Source organism: Odontesthes bonariensis, chromosome 15, assembly GCF_027942865.1.
Source record: "Odontesthes bonariensis isolate fOdoBon6 chromosome 15, fOdoBon6.hap1, whole genome shotgun sequence".
NCBI lineage: Eukaryota > Metazoa > Chordata > Actinopteri > Atheriniformes > Atherinopsidae > Odontesthes > Odontesthes bonariensis.
In genome coordinates, this window is record NC_134520.1 from 4978322 (window position 1) to 4998554 (window position 20233).

The window sequence follows — 20233 nt, forward strand, 5'->3', positions numbered from 1 at the left end:
TACTGACAATAGTATGTTGCCCACTCTGTGTGTGTGTGTGTGTGTGTGTGCTGTACTGCTTGTAAATTCATGCAAAGCTCCGTGGAGTCACGAGAAGAAAAACCCTCTGTTTTATGTAGGTTGGATTTGGCTTAAAAATCATTAGCATTCCTTCTAGACTTAGTGCCCCCTCCCCACCCCAGTTGTAATAACAAAGCACAAGATTCTGGTGGGAGTCAGGTGCTCTTCAGCAAAGTCCAGGCTAACGACAGGCAGAGAGGGAAGAGAGTGGAGCTGAGGAATGAACAACCTCTGTTAAATAGGAGAAAGCTCCCCTAACATCAGAATCTAAGAATGGTCATGCTCATGAGAGGAGGCATGACGCAGGTTTTTAGGATTTTTGGTTTTACGTCTTCTTATTATGTCCAGCACGGTTAATTCATTCACAAAAACCTTTAAAAAAATTAGAGATTCACAGAGGAAAGCAAATTTCAAAGTATTTGCAAAGGAATGTTTGGAATAAATTCGGAGGCTCGGTCAACATCAAATGAAGGTCTTCTGTTAGACTTGGGGAAAGTTGCCAAGTTATTTTGTTACATAAGAATATGATCCTCTCAAGGTCACATTCAATTTTCAATCAGTGCATTACTCTGGATGTGTAAAGCTACAGAGAGACATACAGAGCTCTACTTGCCAAATTGATCAGTCCTCTAGATGTCCGATAGATTCTTCACATGAAAGGAATGTAGATAAATGGGTCAAAAAACCCACTGAAATGTGTCTCTGAGGTGAATATAGTGTAAGTACAAGAACTGAAACGGTCTCTAATGACGACTGTTTGTTCACGCTGTTCGGCGTGTAAGCGTAAAGGTTTTTAGCTGCTGCATTCAGATCATGCAGGGTGCAGGATGGTTGACACAGTTAAAGAGCAGGCAGCTCCATGTGTCTGCAGCAGCATGTGACTGCACGTGGGAGGTGGACATGACACCATTCTGGCTTATGATTGTGTTTCTCCAGTGCTGGTCCTTTTTTATTTGTACTGCAAATCAATGTCTACTGACTATGGCTCAGAGACCCACTCTTGTATTGTAAATAGACTCTAAGAAACCCACAACACTATTACACGAAAGCACTGGGATGCAGAGTTTGGAGTCTTGCAGCAACAGGGCGGATGATGTCACAGACATGGGCCTGGTTGGTTGAAGGAGGGGTTTAAACAAAAGCCATGGTGCATGTGAGATTTCATATAAAAAATTAAATGACATGAGAAACAGAAAGTAACTCAAATCTTTGGTCAAGAGATAAGAGAACAGACCACTACAACAGTATGTATTATGATGTATATTTATACTTTTATGATAAAAATTTGTGAAATAACCAAATAAAGTAAAGCTGAGAGGAAACTTAAAAATCTGATTTGGAGCTGAGTGTTTAAAGTACCTCAAAGAGCCCCTGTCATGCATATATTCAGATTCAGGGATTTTAGTTAGTTAGAAGTTAAAGGGTGGCATAGTAAAAAGAATACATTTTAGTCCAAATCCATTTTTTCAATCTATCTAACCCAAGATGCTTTGGTTTCTTACCGTAAGGAAGCAATTTTTTTTTGCTGAACCCAACCAGGAAGTGGCAGAGTGTCGTCATAACGTGCTGGTGTGTTGACGTGTGGCCAAGGCAAATAGTAGAGGGAGGTAGAAAGAATGTACTTTAGGCTGAAACATGATCCTTCTCGGGGACTTGAGAATATTACTCTCCTGCCACCTGTGCTGGAGGAGCAGTAGGTTGGAAATGGATCGTTATGGATTGTGTTTAAGGGTTTTCATCAAAGAACCCGTTCCTGCACCTTTGAAGATGTGCATTAATTTTGCCTGGACTTTTATTTTTTTTATTCCTTTATTTTTTATACTTTCAGCCCTTAAATATTTTATTAACACCTTGCTTTCAGTCTCCATTTCATGTTGTAGTCCAATGAGCCTGGTTGTAACACTGAAACAGTTTGTTAGATTTTTCTGAAATTCAGAAAAACCATCTACAGAGCACCCGTTCAAAGACTATTTTTACCCGTTATAACCCATTTCGACCTGATAAAATGCACAAGTTTACCCTTCAAGCCTGATGTTAATATCCACGAAAAAGGTTTGGTTTAAACTCTCTAATACTCTTTATTTCATGTCTCCAGTTTCTCCATAGGCTGGGAAATAAAAGGTTTTAAAGGACAGTTTGAAGTTTTCCAGAAAACCCTTGAGTTTAATGAAGCTTTTTAAAAACAAAGCTGGAAATCATAATGGATCAAACACATATGCAACATAACAGCACAAACAAACAAAGAGCTACTTTTCTGCAGCATGGACCCTAAAAAACGCGCCTTGGTAGCATTGACACGCAGTGTGTTTACAGCGTTTCAAGTCTTGACAGTCCTAAGTGTCTGAATGTGGGAATTTTTGGCACGCTGAGCAGTCAGTCAGTCTTACGTCAGTGTGTGTGTGGAAATTCCTTATTCAAACTCCCAGTCTAGCTAGTCTATAATCTACCATGACTGTTGTTTGAAAAGCACACAGTACTTTCACATAGCGACTCTTATCCAAGCTGTTGCTCCTCAGGCGGGACTGTTTTCATTGTGAAATTGCCAGCCTCTAATTTACTTTCAATTGTTTTAAAGTTAGAATATTTCTCATGGCACTTGAGTATTTTCTGAGTCCAAAGCTTTTGAGGAACATGGTAGGCAAAGGATGACAGTTAAAACCCTGCCTGTGTCTGTCTTTATCTGGCCTTAATGCAAAATCTCCATTCATTCGTTTTCCATAACCACTTCATCCTTTTCAGGGCTGCGACAGACAGGCAGGGTACACCAACACCTTCCCGTAAAGTGTCTCACTATCTCAGGTTGTATTCTTGAAAACCACAGTTAGTTTGCAGTTGAATAAGAAACAAACATCCTCCTCATGTCCCTCAGTCCTCATTGGTGCTTTTGGCTATGTTTGTTCACGTGATTGCTCTGCTCCTGTTCGTGGATTTCACGTTTTCAGCCCACAAGATCAGTGTGCCACCAGACCCTCAGGGGATCTTCTCTGGGAAGCTTTTATCCTGTGGTGTCTCAGGACACCCCGAGTCCAGACCAGGTGACTGCAGACAATGGAAATCATTGTCCTTGCTGTTTTCTACGAATGGAGGAGAAAAAAAGCTGTTTTTTTATCAGTGCACCGGATGAATAATTTTCAGATTATTTATTCATTTTCAGTGGTGGGAGTTTCTAATTACTTAGGTTCTGTTAGTGTGGTTCACTGACTTTCCCTCATGGATGGTGGAACAATAAAATTGTAATCTGCTCAGTTGTGTTGGGTCAAAGGCAGATGTATTAAGAGATTAAATTAAAGAGACACTCCCTGATTTTGTTATAGCAGCCAATAGCAGCAAGAAACCCCCCCCAAAAACCCCACTTTAATTCATGGAAAAAAGGGCCATAAAAAGCAACAATGTAATAAAAGATTAGCTTGGTGTTTAATCATTTTATTCCTCTGCACGTCTTCGACCACAGTTAAAAATATCTGGGTGCTGATAGATCAGATTATTTATGGGTCAAATGGGATTGGGTTTATGCTCAGATTATTTTACCTCAGGGTTTGGGGCTTGAACCTCGCTCTCTAAGATGATTATAACTGGGGGTCAGTTGATGTGAGAGACCATTTATCAAGTCTAACCTGAGAATATACATGATCCACCATCTGTTTGGCCTGTTTGATTTCTCACTTTTCTAAATTCATCACCTTTCTCCCTCTGGGTTCTGACTGAAAACCATTTCAGGATCTTTTTGTCTTGATTTAAATAATTTATAAATATTCATTAAAATTAAATTTTTCTAACTTTTTTTTTGTGGTCGGGTTGACCGGTTGTTTGAGTGAGTTTTGTATGATATAATGCAGTGGCAAAGAAAACAAACAAAAAAAACCCAACAACCCATTGTGAGAAGTAATACGTGGAAAAGTTTAACTGTTGAAATTTCGATCAAACACTCTGTGTTGCTCTGTGTCTGCCCCACAGTCACTGGTTTCACCTCCCCTTAGGGCTGAGGTTGTCATCATTTAGTTCAATAAAATGTCATGAAATGTTCCTTTTAGTGGTGTATCTGGAGCGATGATGATGATGAAGGGGCAGGCGGCTAACAGCCGTGGGGAGTTTGGCTGTGAGAAACAAAAAGAGGACTAATGAGCGACTGAAAAGGAAAGTTTTGTGTTGAGCTGCTTAAACTCTGCGAACCCACCCTGCCCTCCCTTTCCTCTCTTCCCTACCCACCTCCTCCATACTCTGATGGCTCAGGAACATCTCCCTCTTTTGCTGGGGAGAGCACAGGAGAGAAGAAAAACCTCAGCCTCTTGTCTTTGTCCCCCGACACTGTGCCCACATACAACCGCAACAGTAAAATCAAAGTTGGAGGCAGTCTCGGCATCAGTGACGACTTTTCAAATTAATTTCTTCTTCTTCCTTTTTTTGTTTTTTAGCAGATCGTTTCTGTGACTTGTGTGTGATTTTGCCATTAGGAATTCATCACATCGTCATCACTGTCATCATCATTGCTCTTTTTTTCAACGTCATCTTCATCTAGAACTACTTCTCTTCCCGTTTGTCACGGTAAGTTTAACCTTCATCTCAGTCTTGTTTCATTGCCAGCATAAATATGTAAGTTGCACTCTGTTACAACACTGTACTAAACAATTGGGCTTTGTTTAAGAAGATCCGAGAAGAAATATAATAAGAGTTAAAAGGAGAACTGTCTGAGACCTGTGACAGTTCTATTTCAATTTTGCAGTTTGCGGTTGCTGTCATTAATCCCATTTGAGTTAATCAGATTTCAATCTTGAATGTTTAATTGCTGTGAAAGAGGATGGAAAATTGAAAGAAAGCTGTTTGCTTTTGGCGTCACACACAGGATGTGGTACAAAAGGACCATTCTACTTACAATGGGGCACATCACAAGCATTTGACAAGTGTGTTATACAAGGTGGAACTAAACACCAGCAGGGAAGTGAAACACTGTAGAATTTTCTGAGAAATATTCATTCATGTGTATTGAAATGAAAAAAATGCTTAACAGACGGTGCAGCTTCAAAACTCACAGATGATTGGCACATTGAAAATGAAACAAATGACTCAATGTGACATGTTGGGGTTAAGACTTACAGGTATTTGCTTTTTCTCATCTGGAAAAACACAGTGAAAACACTGTAATGTACTCTTAAGGAGCTCAAATCTCACACTTGAATTCTCGTGCCCTTCATGTGCGCAGTAATCCTATCGTTCTCATGCAGCCTTTGTGCTTTCATGAACGACAAGAGGGCTGTGGCTGCTTTCAACCTCTGACTATATCATATCAGATTAAGTTTGCATTCACAGCAAACTATAAGATCTATATCAGCGCTAAAGGATGATTATCTCCGTACTTTGTTCCCTTTCACCCAGAGAGAGTAAAGTCAGTATTATAAAAGTTCCAGCAGTTATGAATCCTCAAAAAAAAGCCTTAAAATTGCTTCTTTAAGAGTCCAGACCTTGATTTTTCACTTTGTAAACAGAGATCTATAAATATATTGATCTGGCACGGCCAACAGCAACTCATTGCTTGCTTTAGCTCATCATTTCATTGGTTCCTCACAAGGAACGTGGGATAAGTGTATAGCCCTACAGGACAGGCTCCTCCAATCTTCTACGTAGAATACATGGGCCTCACTTTTCTAAGACTATGCCCTACAAAATCAAAGAGGAAATCAACAGATGAAAGATTGATGACTAATTTTGCCTATGATTTGTCTCATATCACATGAAAACACCTTATGGACAAGTTCACAAGGTTAATAACTCAACTTAGGGGACTTGCACAATTGAGATCAGCTCATGAATAACATTGAAAAACTGAATGCCTTGAAGCAGGTAAAGACATTTGCAACGAGATAAAGATGATAAAACATGATAGCAGAATTCAAAATGTCGACATATCTGTAACTGAAATGAAAAGTTGCTCTTGTAACTTTAAAGCTGCAGGCACTAAATATTTCAGCAGTGGATGACATGCTTCTTTGCATTTGATCTCTTGTAGTGATCACAGAAATGTAGCACCTGATGGTGGTTTCTCTGAACTCCAACGAGCCTCTAAGGATTTCAGCTCCTTGTTTTTGGTATTTTGGCCTTCAGCCAAAATGGTTGACTCTCACAGCTCTCGTGGTTTTTATTGCAGCAGGCTCTGTGTCCACGGTACCAAGAGGCAGTTGGTCACATTTGAAGTGGCAGCAGTTAGTTTGCTTTCTGTGATAGTCATATCAACTTAAAAGTATGATAACTTTCCCAAAAACAAACAAACCTTTCTCTCCTTCTACCCTGCAGCTAACTCAACATGTATTTGGAGAACAAAACCAATCTGGAGATTGAGATGTCTCAGACTTCGGCCCAAGGCCACCAAGGCAGGGGCAGCATGCGGTCACCAGAGGCGGTTGCAGGGAACTTTGGAGAGCTGCGTCTGCTTCAGGGCATCTCAGAGAGGGGAGACACCCAGAAGGTTCAACAGTCAGCTGTTCTGCCATCAGGACAGTGCGTCATCCATACCGAGGGATTTGTCCCTGTTAGACAAGAGGACAGGTATGATAATATGCTACAATCATCACGACTGGTACCATTAACTAAACTAACTACTGCTACTCCAATAATGCCATTGAGAATTCGTTTTGTGGCACCATGCCACACTCTCATTTGTTCCTACTATTGATCATTTACATGTTTAAATGAAACAGCTCTTAATGAGCATTTTGGAGAGCTAATCCTTTCCTAAAACATTTCTGCTTTCGCCAACTGCAGCCCAGAGTAAAAACATTTAAAAACCATGGGCTTGTCTCATCTCAGTAATAAACATTTTTTTCCAAGTATTTCATGTCAACCCATGATCATTCTCTAAACCTAAACAAAAAAATAAAAGGGGAAAAATGGTCTCTTTTAGCATTCACCACAGAGTGGAACCACAGTATCCGAGGCAAAGCAAAGAGAAAAGGTGGTCTTGGATTGGAGTCAAACTCACTTTTCTCACTCTGGCAACTTATTCCACCACCACCCCTCCAATTTCCAAATACAGGTTTTGTTTGCTGTTTTTAAGGCATATTGGTGGATGTTTGTTAAAAAACATTGAGATTATATGTATACATGGACAAAAACCTTTTGGACTGAATGTTTCCATGGTTTGCAGATAAGTAAAATGGATATGTTTACATTCGCGAAGGAGTTTATGGGATTGATTTATTTGCTGAATAAATCAGAATCTTATGAAAGTTAATGGAGAGTTGCAGCATGGGCTATGGAAGGACTCATTAAAGTTTAGCCCAAATTAGGGCGGTCGGTGCTGGCGTAGTGGGTTAAGCAGCCGCCCCATGTACAGAGGCTACAGTCCTCCCTGCAGCTGGCCCCGGTTTGAGTCCCGCACCAGATGGCCCTTTGCTGCATGTCTTCCCCCTCTCTCTGCCCCCTGCTTCCTGTCTCTCTCCGACTTTCCTATCATTAAAGGCATAAAAAAAAAAAAAAGTTTAGCCCAAATCACAAGGGATTTCAAGTGTTGACCCAGATCCAGATCTGCATTCAGTAATTTTGTGATGAAGTCTTGACAGTGGTTTGCAGTCTGCTCCTGTTTACTCTGCCAATGGGTTTGGCAAACAACTATAAGTAAACTGTGGAAGTAGTTTATAAGTGAGTTTATAATCTTAATTGTTTGTGAGATTGACTCAAATAAACTACAGCGTGTCACTTAAGGGCTCATAGATGATATCTAAGTTTCTGTACAACGAATGAACTCTGTTACACAGAAGATTAAGTTGTAGTCCCACCTGGCTTTTTATCGAGGGCTCCAATTAAAATCGATTCATTGTTGGGTTTGGGCTTTTCAAAAGGGTTTAGTGACAAAACAGCAAGAAAAATATTGATTATAACCAGACTCCTCATGCCATTGCTGATCTGTATGTTACAGACAGCAAAAAGATTAGAAGTCACTCCCTCTTCCCTGTGGGTTTTCTGACTTAGAGACATAACAAGATTTTGAATCACACATGCAGAAACCCATAACACATGCCCTATTAGTTAAATCCTGTAAGGGATGCAGGAACATAGGTGGAAAACTCAAAGTTTCTTGTGAACTATGAGCATTCACACACACACACACACACACACACACACACACACAGGCTTAAATGTGTTTGGCAGTAGGCACGTATCTGAGACTCTCTGGGGTACTAATCACAAGCCCGTGGCCATGACGTTATGAGGATTAAACTAAAGAATTTCTTGCTTCATAAAGTAAGTCAAAGTATTAAATAAAAATGAATGGACTACGACTGGTATTTGTCTATCTCTTGAATGGTCCAGTGGATCAGAATAGTTGTTGAAATATGTGATTTCTACAGTAATCAGATACATTCTTTTCAAGAATTCAAGCTAAACATCATAATGAGGTTGACAGCCGACTGTTAAATTAAGACACAATGGAAATGTACTCATAAGACTAAGCCAGAGGTTCCCTCTGAGAGCAGGTCCTGTCCACTGGCCTCCTGTAATTTCCTGTTTAGTTTATAAATTACATGAAGAAGAACAATTTCTGTTAAATTCTGAATATGACTGCATCTGACAAGTTGGAAATGCTTTTCGAGCCAAGATACTTCAAAAGAAAGAATGCTGCAGCTGTCAGTATCTGTCTGGCACTTCAAAAGTACATTTGAACACAGCACTGTAACATGATGGAGGATCTCACATCAGAATCAGAATCAGAATCAGAATCAGAATCGCTCTTTATTGCCAGGTGTGTGGACACACATGAGGAATTTGACTCCGGTTACACCTCACTCTCTTTAGTGCAACAATTACAAAAAAAATAGACAAAGAAATAGACATAGAACAAGATTAAATCAGAAGTGCAAATTGCAAGGATGAAACACTGAAGTCCGGTTTTAGCTGTTTAACACAGAGACAGCCTGAGGGAAGAAACTGTTCCTGTGTCTTGTTGTTTTGGCGTACAGAGTTCTGTAGCGCCTTGCAGAAGGGAGGAGTTTAAACAGTTTGTGTCCAGGGTGTGATGGGTCTGCAGAGATGTAACCTGCCCGTTTCCTGACTCTGGACAGGTACAGATCCTGGATGGAGGGCAGGCTGACACCAATAATCTTCTCTGCAGACCTTATTGTCCGTTGCAGTCTGTTTTTTTCCTGTTTGGTGGTTGATCCGAACCAAACGGTGATGGATGAACAGAGAACAGACTGAACAATGGCGGTGTAAAACTGGATCAGCAGCTCCTTAGGTAGGTTGAGCTTCCTGAGCTGCCGCAGGAAGTACAACCTCTGCTGTGCCTTTTTGATGGTAGTGACTGTGTTGGTCTCCCACTTCAGGTCCTGAGAGATTGTGGGGCCCAGAAACCTGAAGGATTCCACAGCAGACACTGCGTTGTTGGTGATGGTGATGGGTGGAACATGAACATGGAGTTAATTAGGCTTAAAGGTTTATCAGAGAAGCAAAGTACACTGATCTATTGATTGCAACTTTGTTGTAATAGGAATACTAAAGTTTCAAGAAAAAGATTCCAGACCCTTTCAAGTTTTTCAAATTGGTTCAGACTCAGCTATGAATTAAGTGATTAAGTCTGCAGGCACTTGTTCTGAAATTCATCTGAACTTTGTTGCACTCTGCTTCTACCAGCTGTCTTTGCAATGCTTCTACAACCTGGCTGTCCTTCTCATGTGTGCAATTGAATCAAAGAGAAATAATCAAGAACATTTAAAACTGTGCTCATATGTGCCCACTGGGTGTTTAGGTACCTCAAAACACAATAGGCACAGAGTGTCACATCAGTTACACCATCCTTACAATCAAACATGGTGATGGCAACATCACTGGGGGGAAAAAGGAAACATGTGAGAATAGATAGAAAGATGGATCCTAGGTTTCTATCTATCGTTTCAACAAGATCACACCAGAAGCAATTTGCCAAAAAACAGATGTTGCTTTTGTTTGGAATGACTGAAGGCCTATGAAGAGACTGAAAATGGTTGAACTCGACCAACTCTACCAAGACTAATGTGAGGAACGTCCAAAGGAAAAGTCAGAGGTTTTTTATTATCAAAAAACAAACAAACTATAAAAGCCTAAGAAGATCTGCTTTTGCCTCCTCATTGTAGAGAAATGTGTGAGGACAAATTTGGAAAAATGCACTATGAGTTAGAAAGATAACAAATGCAAAAACATGAAAGTCTGCAAACTTTCTGTTGGCACTGTCGGAGTTCCATTGTTGCATGAGGCTTACTTGGCAGAAAATAGTTGCTTGATTACAATTGTTTGTGTATGCCTTGTGCCCAGTATTTACTCAGAGCACAAGGCGCACACAAATGCCAGTGTTTACCCTCCGTTTAGCTGATTTTGGCTAGTGGCTAGCTTTGTCTTGCTTCTATTTGGTTTTGGGTAGTTGGTGTACAGTGGGTTTATCTCAAGCTTTGTTAGAACAGTGCCTGCGGTATCTGGAGACAACTCTTACCAGGAGGAAATCACCAGACATTGGCAGTAAAAACTGATAAAGAAACAACAACATTAAAAAAGATTATGTTATGGTCTGTGGTCTTATCTCTCAGCCCAGTTATTCACAAAAAAATAACAATAGTAGTGGAAGCCCTCCCTGAACACATCAACTCTGGTCACCATCAAATTCACAAGGGAGAATTCAAGAGACAACAAGTTGCCATTTTGGGACTGTTTAAGAGTTCTGAGTATAGTTTCCTGTGTACCTCAGTTTTGAGACTTCTATCCTACCCTATGTGTGTCAACACTGAGGTACCCAGGAAACTGTACTCAGAATTCTTAAACATTGGCCTAAGAACGTCCCTACAAAGTTTGGGAGAAAAGAAAAGGAACACAAACACATCAAGAAAGCACCCTTCAAACCTGTGGATCCCCAAACTGGGCCAGTTTGGCAGCAAAAATTTGGGGGAAAAAAACAACACGAACAGAGAAGTAAAGAAGAACAGATGCAAAAATATTATATAATATATGTATATATAAAATAAAACTATATTTTTCTGCTGATGAAGATGAAATCTTTTTTTTTTGTGCCATTTAGCAAAAATAACAGGACGTTTGGTTCGTGTGTACAGCAAACATTATGGAAAGGTTACGGGACAGCAAGTAATCCAGGAAAAGATTATTTTGATGCGATACGTTATTACAGAGTCCCTTTTAATACAAGACATGATGTTTTCTTACCCTTAACCATCTCATGGCCCTTTGATGGACCAATGATCTTTACATGGTGTACTCCGCCTTTGGCCCAAAGGCAGCTGGGATAGGCTCCAGCCTCCCCACAACCCTGAATTGGATGAAGTGGGTGTAGAAAATAGATAGATGGATGAAATGAAAGTGACTAGTTCATGTTTAGCCATGAGACTTGGTTGCTCAGACAGATACTGGTTCACCCAAACTACTAAGAAAACCCCAAACTGAGTGGCATGGTATGTAGTCCAGTGCAGCAAGGAGTGAAACTAAACAGCCTCTTCACAAGCAGTCACTCAAGTCACTCACAAAAGAGGGGAGAAAACATTTTTAGAAATGCAGCAAATGTCTTTGTAGTTGTATAAGAGAATCGCAGAGCATTAATGCAGCAGACCAACCCGCATGTAATCTACCTCTTTATCCCACAACCTTATAATACAAAGAACCCAACTGTCTGCAGTGTGTTAGGCAATGCTAAACAGGCTTGTTAAACAATGCTAATGACATAGATAGAGCATTATGGGTTACACTGTTGCGTTTTATGTGCAACGAGAGAGCAAATACATTTTCACAAACGCATGTCCAGGCTCATACTTCTCATGAGGATATCTAATTTCACCCATTACTTTGTAGGAAAAAGAAGTGTGGATTCTTAAAAAGATTGAATTGTTAGCAAGACTGAATTTTAAGCAAAAAGAGCTTTTGACAAACATCTCATCTCTCTCTCTCTCGTTTATAAGATTTGCCAAGTGAGCCTATAATTTTACATTTGATTGAGTGGGTAGCTTTCACATTACATAACAATTGTCATGAAATATCTGCAAGGGTAAATCCCTTATTGTTTGGGAAGGGGTAAAAAAAAGAAAAAAGTTTGTTGGTTGTCAATTAAACCGCTATGTGGAAGCTGGGGGACCTTGGCCCCTTGAAACTGGCAGACACTTTTGTATAATGAGCAGCACTGCTTTTATCTGTGACTGGCAGCTAAACCTTTTTCTTCAAGTCCTTCATTGGAGTTAAAGTAAAAGAAACCAATTCTCAGCATTCACCAGGCATTTTAACTCACTGTATTTCATTGCTTTTGTTGTTTGTTTTGTTTTAGGCATAATTTCAGTGCTGTGAACTTTCTCAGAGGAAAAGCGAATTCAGCCAACCTTACAGAGAGGTCGCCTCTGTTGAGATTCTCTCAAGATGACAGGTGAGCACTTTCCCAGCCTTTATAGATATTGAATGCAGCTCAAAACTACTTTACCAAATTAACTGACAACTTAGTAATGACATGTATGAGTTGTGATACAAATAAAAGTAATCTGCAGTTCATTAACCGATCCATTGTTCTTAAAAAACTTTTCACACTTCCAAATGAAGCTAATCAGTTCCTAGTTTGTTGCTGCAAATATAAATAAGCACAGTTCATACACAGGATGACTAATTGCTTATTTATTGAGATTAATGGATTTCTGTGTGCAAAGGAAGCTGTTTTTGCACTGGTAGAACCCATGATTTAGTTTTCAGAGTGCTTATCTTAAGTGCTTATCACTGCTAGTTAGTAGTAACCATCCTCTGTGACATCCAGTTCAATTACACCATTTATCTTAATTCCTGCCCTGAAATTGACTAAGACTGCTGTTGCTGACTGCTGAAAGAATAGTCGGTCAGGGCACAGAAAAGGGAGTGCCGGAGAGCCGAACGGAAATGGCGCAAGTCAAAGCTCCAGGTTCATTATGAGACTTACAAAGAAAAGCTATATGTGTTCAACCAGACTTTGCGTAGAACAAGGGAGAGTTATTTTTCTGAAATCATCAAAAACTGCAGTAACAACTCTTGTGTCCTGTTTGCTACAGTAAACAGATTAACAAACCCTCCAGTTTCACTGCCTTTAGAACTCATTTCTACATCCAAGTGTAATGAGTTTGCAATATTCTTTAATGACAAAGTTCAAGGCATTAAAAATGCAATAATTTCCACAACACAAATAACTACTCTGCAGCCAGCTAGACACCTAGAGCTGACACATTTCACACCTGTTACTGACAAAACAGTCGAAGAGACCATCTGCAGTCTGAGTTCATCAACGTGCTGCCTTGATGAGTTGCCCACTAGATTCCTAAAGTCTGTGCTGAGCAGTTTGTTACCACAACTTGCTCATCTAGTCAACATCTCACTCCAGACTGGAACATTTCCAAAGGCCTTAAAAACTGCTGTCATTAAGCCTCTTCTAAAGAAGAGCAATCTTGATGCCACAGTACTGAACAACTACCGGCCCATATCAAACCTGCCATTCTTAGGCAAAGTCCTAGAAAAAGTTGTATACCAACAGCTTAGTGACTTTCTCCTGTCTAACAATGCTTTTGATACTTTCCAATCAGGCTTTAGGCCCCACCACAGCACTGAGACAGCTCTGATCAAGGTGACAAATGACATCCGCCTGAACACAGATGCAAGTAGAGTCACAGTCTTAGTTCTGCTGGACCTGAGTGCTGCCTTTGACACAGTTGACCATGCGATCTTATTACAGAGGTTAGAAGACTGGGTGGGAATCTCTGGTCGTGCTTTAAACTGGTTCAAGTCCTATCTGGAGGAAAGGAAATATTTTGTTGAAATTGGTAACTGTGTCTCAGACCAAATAGCTATGACCTGTGGGGTTCCCCAGGGGTCAATCCTGGGACCCGTATTGTTCAATCTGTACATGCTTCCACTAGGCCAGCTAATACGCAGCTATAATGTGTCCTACCACAATTATGCAGATGACACTCAGATCTACGTGTCACTGACGGCAGGAGAACACGGGCCTGGAGATACACTGTGTCGCTGCATCGAACAGATCAGTGTGTGGATGCAAAACAATTTCCTCCAGCTAAACTCAGACAAAACTGAAATGATTGTCTGTGGCCCACAGAAACAAAGAGAAAGTGTTATCAGTCACCTTGAGACTCTCTCCCTAAAACCTAACTATCAAGTTAGAAATCTTGGGGTAATATTGGACTCAGACCTGAACTTTAACAGCCACATTAAATCTGTAACATCAGCAGCTTTTTACCATCTAAAAAACATTGCCAGAATCAAAGGAATAGTGTCTAAACCAGACTTAGAGAGACTGATCCATGCGTTTGTCTCCAGCAGGTTAGACTACTGTAACGGCCTGCTCACTGGGCTCTCTAAACGGGCTATAAGACAGCTGCAGTACATCCAGAACGCTGCTGCTCGAGTCCTGACTAGAACCAGGAAATACGACCATATTAGTCCAGTGCTCAGGTCTCTGCACTGGCTTCCTGTCGCTCAGAGAATAGACTTTAAAACAGCTCTGCTTGTGTACAAGTCTCTTCACGGTCAAGCGCCAAATTACATCTCTGACATGTTAGAGCCTTATGAACCAACTCGGGCTCTGAGAACCTCAGGGAGGGGTCTCCTGCTGGTGCCCAGAGTCAGGACTAAACAAGGTGAGGCTGCGTTTCAGTTTTATGCTCCTAAAATCTGGAACAGTCTTCCAGAAGATGTGAGACAGGCCTCAACTCTGACAATGTTTAAATCCAGGCTGAAAACAGTTCTATTTAGCTGTGCATATGACACCTGAAAGTATTTTATCTGCACTCTTCACTTTTTAATTAATTAATGATTATTTTAATGGGTTTTAAATTTCTTTCTTTTTTAATTTCTTTCTTTTATTTTTTTTATTCCTTTTTAATGGTTTTATTGCCTTCTTGTGATTTTATGTAGCTGTAAAGCACTTTGAATTGCCCTGTGTATGAATTGTGCTCTATAAATAAAATTGCCTTGCCTTGCCTTGCCTTGCCTTGGTCAATTTCCTCAATTTCCTCAGCTTGCAGGCTAACTCGCAAGGAAGGGTTACAGCTTAGTCTTTTTTCACATCAAAGTAAAGAACTGAAGAAAATCGTAAAGAGTGCAAAGACTACATGTTTTTGGCTGTGTAGAAATAGCACTAATTTATTGGTCCTAATATCAATGAATCAAAGTAATTCACTTAGTAGTTCACCTTTAAACTGACATTTGGATACCCACTTGCTGTCAAAATTTTTTGGTGGCAGCTATTAACCCTTAAAATGGGGTGTTTTGATTTTTAATAGAATGTAGCATACATGCTATGAGTGCTGTTCAGTTCAATCCATTGCCAATTTTTTGTGGGAACCATATTTAGGATAAATTTACTCAATCAAATTTCAACATTTAAATAAAATGGTGGACAGTTATTGCACTATATAGTAAATAGGGAGTAACTTTGGAAACAAATGGTCTTTTTTTTCAGTCAAGCTAACAAGAGCTACAAGCTTGCTAGCTGGAGATGCATGACAGCGATGTGATTAGCTGAGAAGATAGGGCTTGCTCAGTGACATGACATCAGATACGAAGCAATATTTGAAAAATGTGACCATACTGAATAAAGTGAATTATACAAACCTCTTTCAAAAAAGATTTTTGCTGGAACAACATACAGTGATCATTATGTAAATTAGAATGATGAAATAACATCACATTTAGTTAAAACTATAGAAATCACTGTATCTTGTAATCAACATTTTACACAAATTTTTGAATTTTTTTATTAAATTTGTAATGGTCTTTCATTCATTTGTTTGATATTTATATTGTGGCTCCTTAATAAGGAAGTGTGGGTTAAATGTTTAGATTTTTTTATGGCAGTTTCATACAGAACTTCATCAGCTGCAACTTCATGATTTTTTTTTTGTTATTCAGAAAAAGAAACAAACACAATGGCACAAACAAATGGCTTAACTTGTTCCATTGGTGTACAACCTTTTTTTTCAACAGACTCAATTCAGAGCAATGTGCAACACATGTAATGAACTCGGGATTATGGGATGCTAGTCTTTCAGAGACATGTTTTTGTTGATGAGTATTCAAAACATTTTTCATCAAAGAGCTTCGATAGATATAGCTGGAATTTTTAATGCTTCTTTTTTGCTCTGAGACTGTGTTCCAAACGTCTGATAGTGAATGCCAGTGATTATTCTTTTCTAGTATAACCTACATGACTGTACATGAGCCCTTTGTTGGAGTGGAGGAGCCCTGGGAAAATGGCTCCCTGGACATAGAGAGACGGTATCGACTTGGCAGCGAGGTCACCAGCCTGTCACACTCCAACTCCTCTGAGAAGCACGACACTCTGGAGAACCGCAGTCTCAGCTTTAGACTCACCAGCAGTGTCAAGTGAGACCCTTTATTTTACCTGAAGAACCTAATTTACCTCCCATAAATGACAGAAGTAGTCCAAGAAGTCTATACCTTTTGCATGTTTTTCTGCCCTTTCGTTATTTATTATATTGGTTATTACTGCAGCACATCACAAATCTATCTAGCAAACAGTCAGTTGTATAAGTGGTATACAGTTCACTAACGTGTTTTGCTCTATTGTATTAAATGTGTTTTTTTTTCTCTCTTTTTAGATGCTGCCTCAGAGTTTCCAAAACTGTCACTTTGTTTACCATTGTTGTTCTCTGCAGTGTAAGTGTCTACATCTCCATAGAATGACAGACACAAGACTAAGTTAGCTGTGATATTTCAAATTGAGTAATTGCTTTTCCTAATACACGTCACCGAGATAGTTGCATAGTGTTTTTACTAAAGCAAATCCATATGTAGGCGAGTCTTTAGAAGGATATATTCATGTTTTCAGTGTAGTTTGAAGAGATGTGTCTCTTTTTAGTAGCTTGACTCGATCAAAGAAACTGGCTCGAGCCCAGCTTTCTGCCCCCTAGTTGTGCACATAGTTCTGCGATGACACTGGACAGAAACCTGACTATGGCTTCTTATTCTGAAAATCTCAACTTATCTCATGAAACACTAAGTCAGAACATTTCCAGGTTTCCCAAAACCTTTCCCATATTTCTGAAAGGAGAATGACATATTCACATATGGAACACCTTACCAGGGTGCTTTGAAAATCCAGTCATAACAAAGACGTACTCACTGATGATTTTATTCTGGCCTCAGCTGTTCTTCAGTATGTATCCCGATCGAGACAACCCCTGGAGGATGTTGGCAGTCTCTCCAACAGACAGCTTCTGTATCCTTTCCCATGCGTTATTGTGGACACTTGTTGTTGTTTCGTGTTTGGCTCTAAAATTAGAAAAACATTGTAAGACATTGGCTGCCAAAGGCCCAGCAGAGCTGTAATAAAGTCACAGTCAAGAGGAAACGGGTGAAACATTGAGCAGCTGTGTATGGGCACTCCATCAAATTCTTGTCTACAAAAGAATTAGTGCTAGTCGCATTGCAAACATATACACATTGAACATCTACATTTTTCTCTTGACAATCTATGCCTCACAGCAATGAATGTGACAGACTTTCGAGACAACGCTTTGCTGAAGCTACAGGTGGCGGGGCCTTTTGCAGGAGGGGTGATAGATGCCACCACCCAGGAGTACATCCTGATCCAGGTGGAGCAGTCTGAGCAGCCAGGGCAACGCAGGAGGAGGACTCAGCAGGCAAGAGCCTCTATGAGACAATTTTTACTTTGAGAAGCATTGCATAATGAAAAGCTGAAACATTTATATTTTGCTGTTTGGGAACAGGTGACTTACAATTGGACCATTCCTCTACACACTGAACGGAGTGACCAGAAAGTCTTAACAAAAACCTTTGAGATGCTCAGCAGGTACTCAAAATACTCTATGACACTGAGCTGATTTTAGCGTGTATGTGAACCTAACAGTTGGGCAAAAACTCATTTGAGACCTGATTATTTGGGGGGATGAACACAATAACAAGACTGCCAACAGTTTTGTGCTCTCTGTTTTTATCTGTAACCTCACCAGGTGTAATGTCACAGTATACCGCCACACGCCTCTACATCACATCTTTTAAACAACACAAGGTCACTAAAACAAGATCTATAAATGATGCTAGTTTGTGTGTAGGTTTTTTCTAAACTGTGTATTCTTACATAAAACATTCTTTGATAACTTATCTACACAGTGTATATTCTATATACAAATTCTCTTATTACTGCCATAGATCATTTAAGACTTGCAACACTGGCACATAAAACCTTTAATAAAGCAGGGTGAAGTAATGTCTAACTAATCAATGTGGCCCCCTGGTGGCACCGAAGTCAGAGTATATGTACTATTACCCACAAAACATTGGAGACTTTTAATAATGGGGTTCTTCCTAATAAAAACACAGGATATATTCTACATTTATGAGCATTTTACACTCTGCAGCTAAAGCTCTGATAGAACAGGGGTTGGAAACATGCATTGGAAAAAAGGGGAATCACATCATTAATTCCGCTGTGCTGTTTTGTTTCCTGCTCAGCGACCCCATCGCCATCACCATTCAGGCCTTCCTGCAGAATAACGAGGTAGTGCCACTGTCCATGACCCACCAATCGCTCTACGTCACTATGGAGACGCAGGTGGCCATCGCTGGAATCATCCTGGCTGGGGTCTATGTACTCATCATCTTTGAGGTAAATGGCCCGCGATGCTCCTCTATGGATGATGAATGAGTTTGCGTTCAATATCTGCCACATGGTTTGAAATGTGTAACACGTACTATGCAGGGCAGCCTGAGAAGACGAACACTTACACATAATAATGTTGTATATGGGAACTTGTGTGGGTGTGTGTGAAGAAGTTTCTTTTATAATGAACAACCATATTGAATCATAGCAGAGTAAACAGAGGTAGACTCATTCTGTTTGAAGCAGTGTTCATTTGAAGTGCTTTATTTATTCTAAATTCCATTTAGACTTGTCAGCATGGAAAAAGCAAAGGTGTGATAACGGATCATTTGAACCCACACTAATCCACAGCTTATTTGATGATGCTACATCTCTCAAGGTTTTCTAGTATGGTCCATACAGTTAATAATTATGACAGCAAATGAATAGATGGTTAACAACCTGGACTACAACAAGGCATTTCTCTTCTGTTGGAGAGAGTTTCTCCTTCTGGTTGGATCTTGTACTTTTCAAAAATGTACATGTTATGCATATAGGCAAGGCAAGGCAAGAACAATTCAACTACAACGTGATTCAAAGTGCTTTACAGAGACATTAAAACTGTAGAAATAAAAAAAACATGATTTAAAATTTAAACAAAAAAGAAAGAAATAAGAACAAAAGAAAAAATCAGATAAAATCAGTAGTTAAAATATGATTAAGTTAAGCTTCAGATTTGGAGCTTTATTCAAATGCAGCTGGAAATAGGTGTGTCTTCAACCTGGACTTAAATACACTGAGTGTTTCAGCTGATCTGAGGCTTTCTGGGAGTTTGTTCCAGACATGTGGAGCATAGAAGCTGAATGCAGCTTCTCCATGTCTGGTTCTGACTCTGGGAACTGATAAAAAAAACAGATCCAGATGACCTGAGGGGTCTGGAAGGTTCATACTGGGTCAGGAAGTCAGAGCTTTATAGACCAACATCAGAACTTTAAAGTCTGTCCTCTGATCGACAGGCAGCCAGTGTAAAGACCTCAGAGCTGGACTGATGTGGTCCACTTTTTTGGTCTTAGTGAGGACTCAAGCAGCAGAGTTCTGAATGAGCTGCAATTGTCTAACTGACTTTTTAAGTAGACCTTTAAAGATGCCGTTACAATAATTAAGCCTACTAAAGATTAATGCATGGACTAGTTTTTCCAGGTCCTGCTGAGACATCAGATCTTTTAACCTTGATATATTCTTAAGGTGATAAGAGGCTGACTTTGTTATTGCCTTAATGTGTTTTTCCAAATTTAGTTCTGAGTCCATCACTACACGTAGATTTCTGGCCTGGTTGGTAGTTTTTAGGCAAGGCAAGGCAAGGCATCTTTATTTATATGGCGCATTTCATACCACAGGCAACTCAATGTGCTTTACACAGTTAAAAGCAATCAAATAAGAGGGGGAAAAAGAAAAATATAAAAAATAATCATTAATTAATTAATTTAAAAGTGAAGAGTGCAGATAAAATACTTTCAGGTGTCATATGCACAGCTTAATAGAACTGTTTTCAGCCTGGATTTAAACATTGTC

At 39.8% G+C, this 20233-nt stretch overlaps 1 protein-coding gene across 1 annotated transcript in view; it reads left to right on the forward strand.

Annotated features, from left to right (window-relative positions):
- The first annotated feature begins 4517 nt into the window (after positions 1 to 4517).
- The window catches only part of oca2 (oculocutaneous albinism II), a 67948-nt gene continuing 52232 nt past the window's right edge, over positions 4518 to 20233 (forward strand). The window contains exons 1-9 of the mRNA XM_075486213.1: positions 4518 to 4602; positions 6346 to 6597; positions 12338 to 12433; positions 16234 to 16422; positions 16659 to 16716; positions 17206 to 17278; positions 17545 to 17702; positions 17790 to 17872; positions 18535 to 18688. Coding sequence (XP_075342328.1) covers positions 6356 to 6597; positions 12338 to 12433; positions 16234 to 16422; positions 16659 to 16716; positions 17206 to 17278; positions 17545 to 17702; positions 17790 to 17872; positions 18535 to 18688 — 1053 coding nt within the window. The 5' untranslated portion in view covers positions 4518 to 4602; positions 6346 to 6355. The remainder of the gene's footprint in view (positions 4603 to 6345; positions 6598 to 12337; positions 12434 to 16233; positions 16423 to 16658; positions 16717 to 17205; positions 17279 to 17544; positions 17703 to 17789; positions 17873 to 18534; positions 18689 to 20233) is intronic.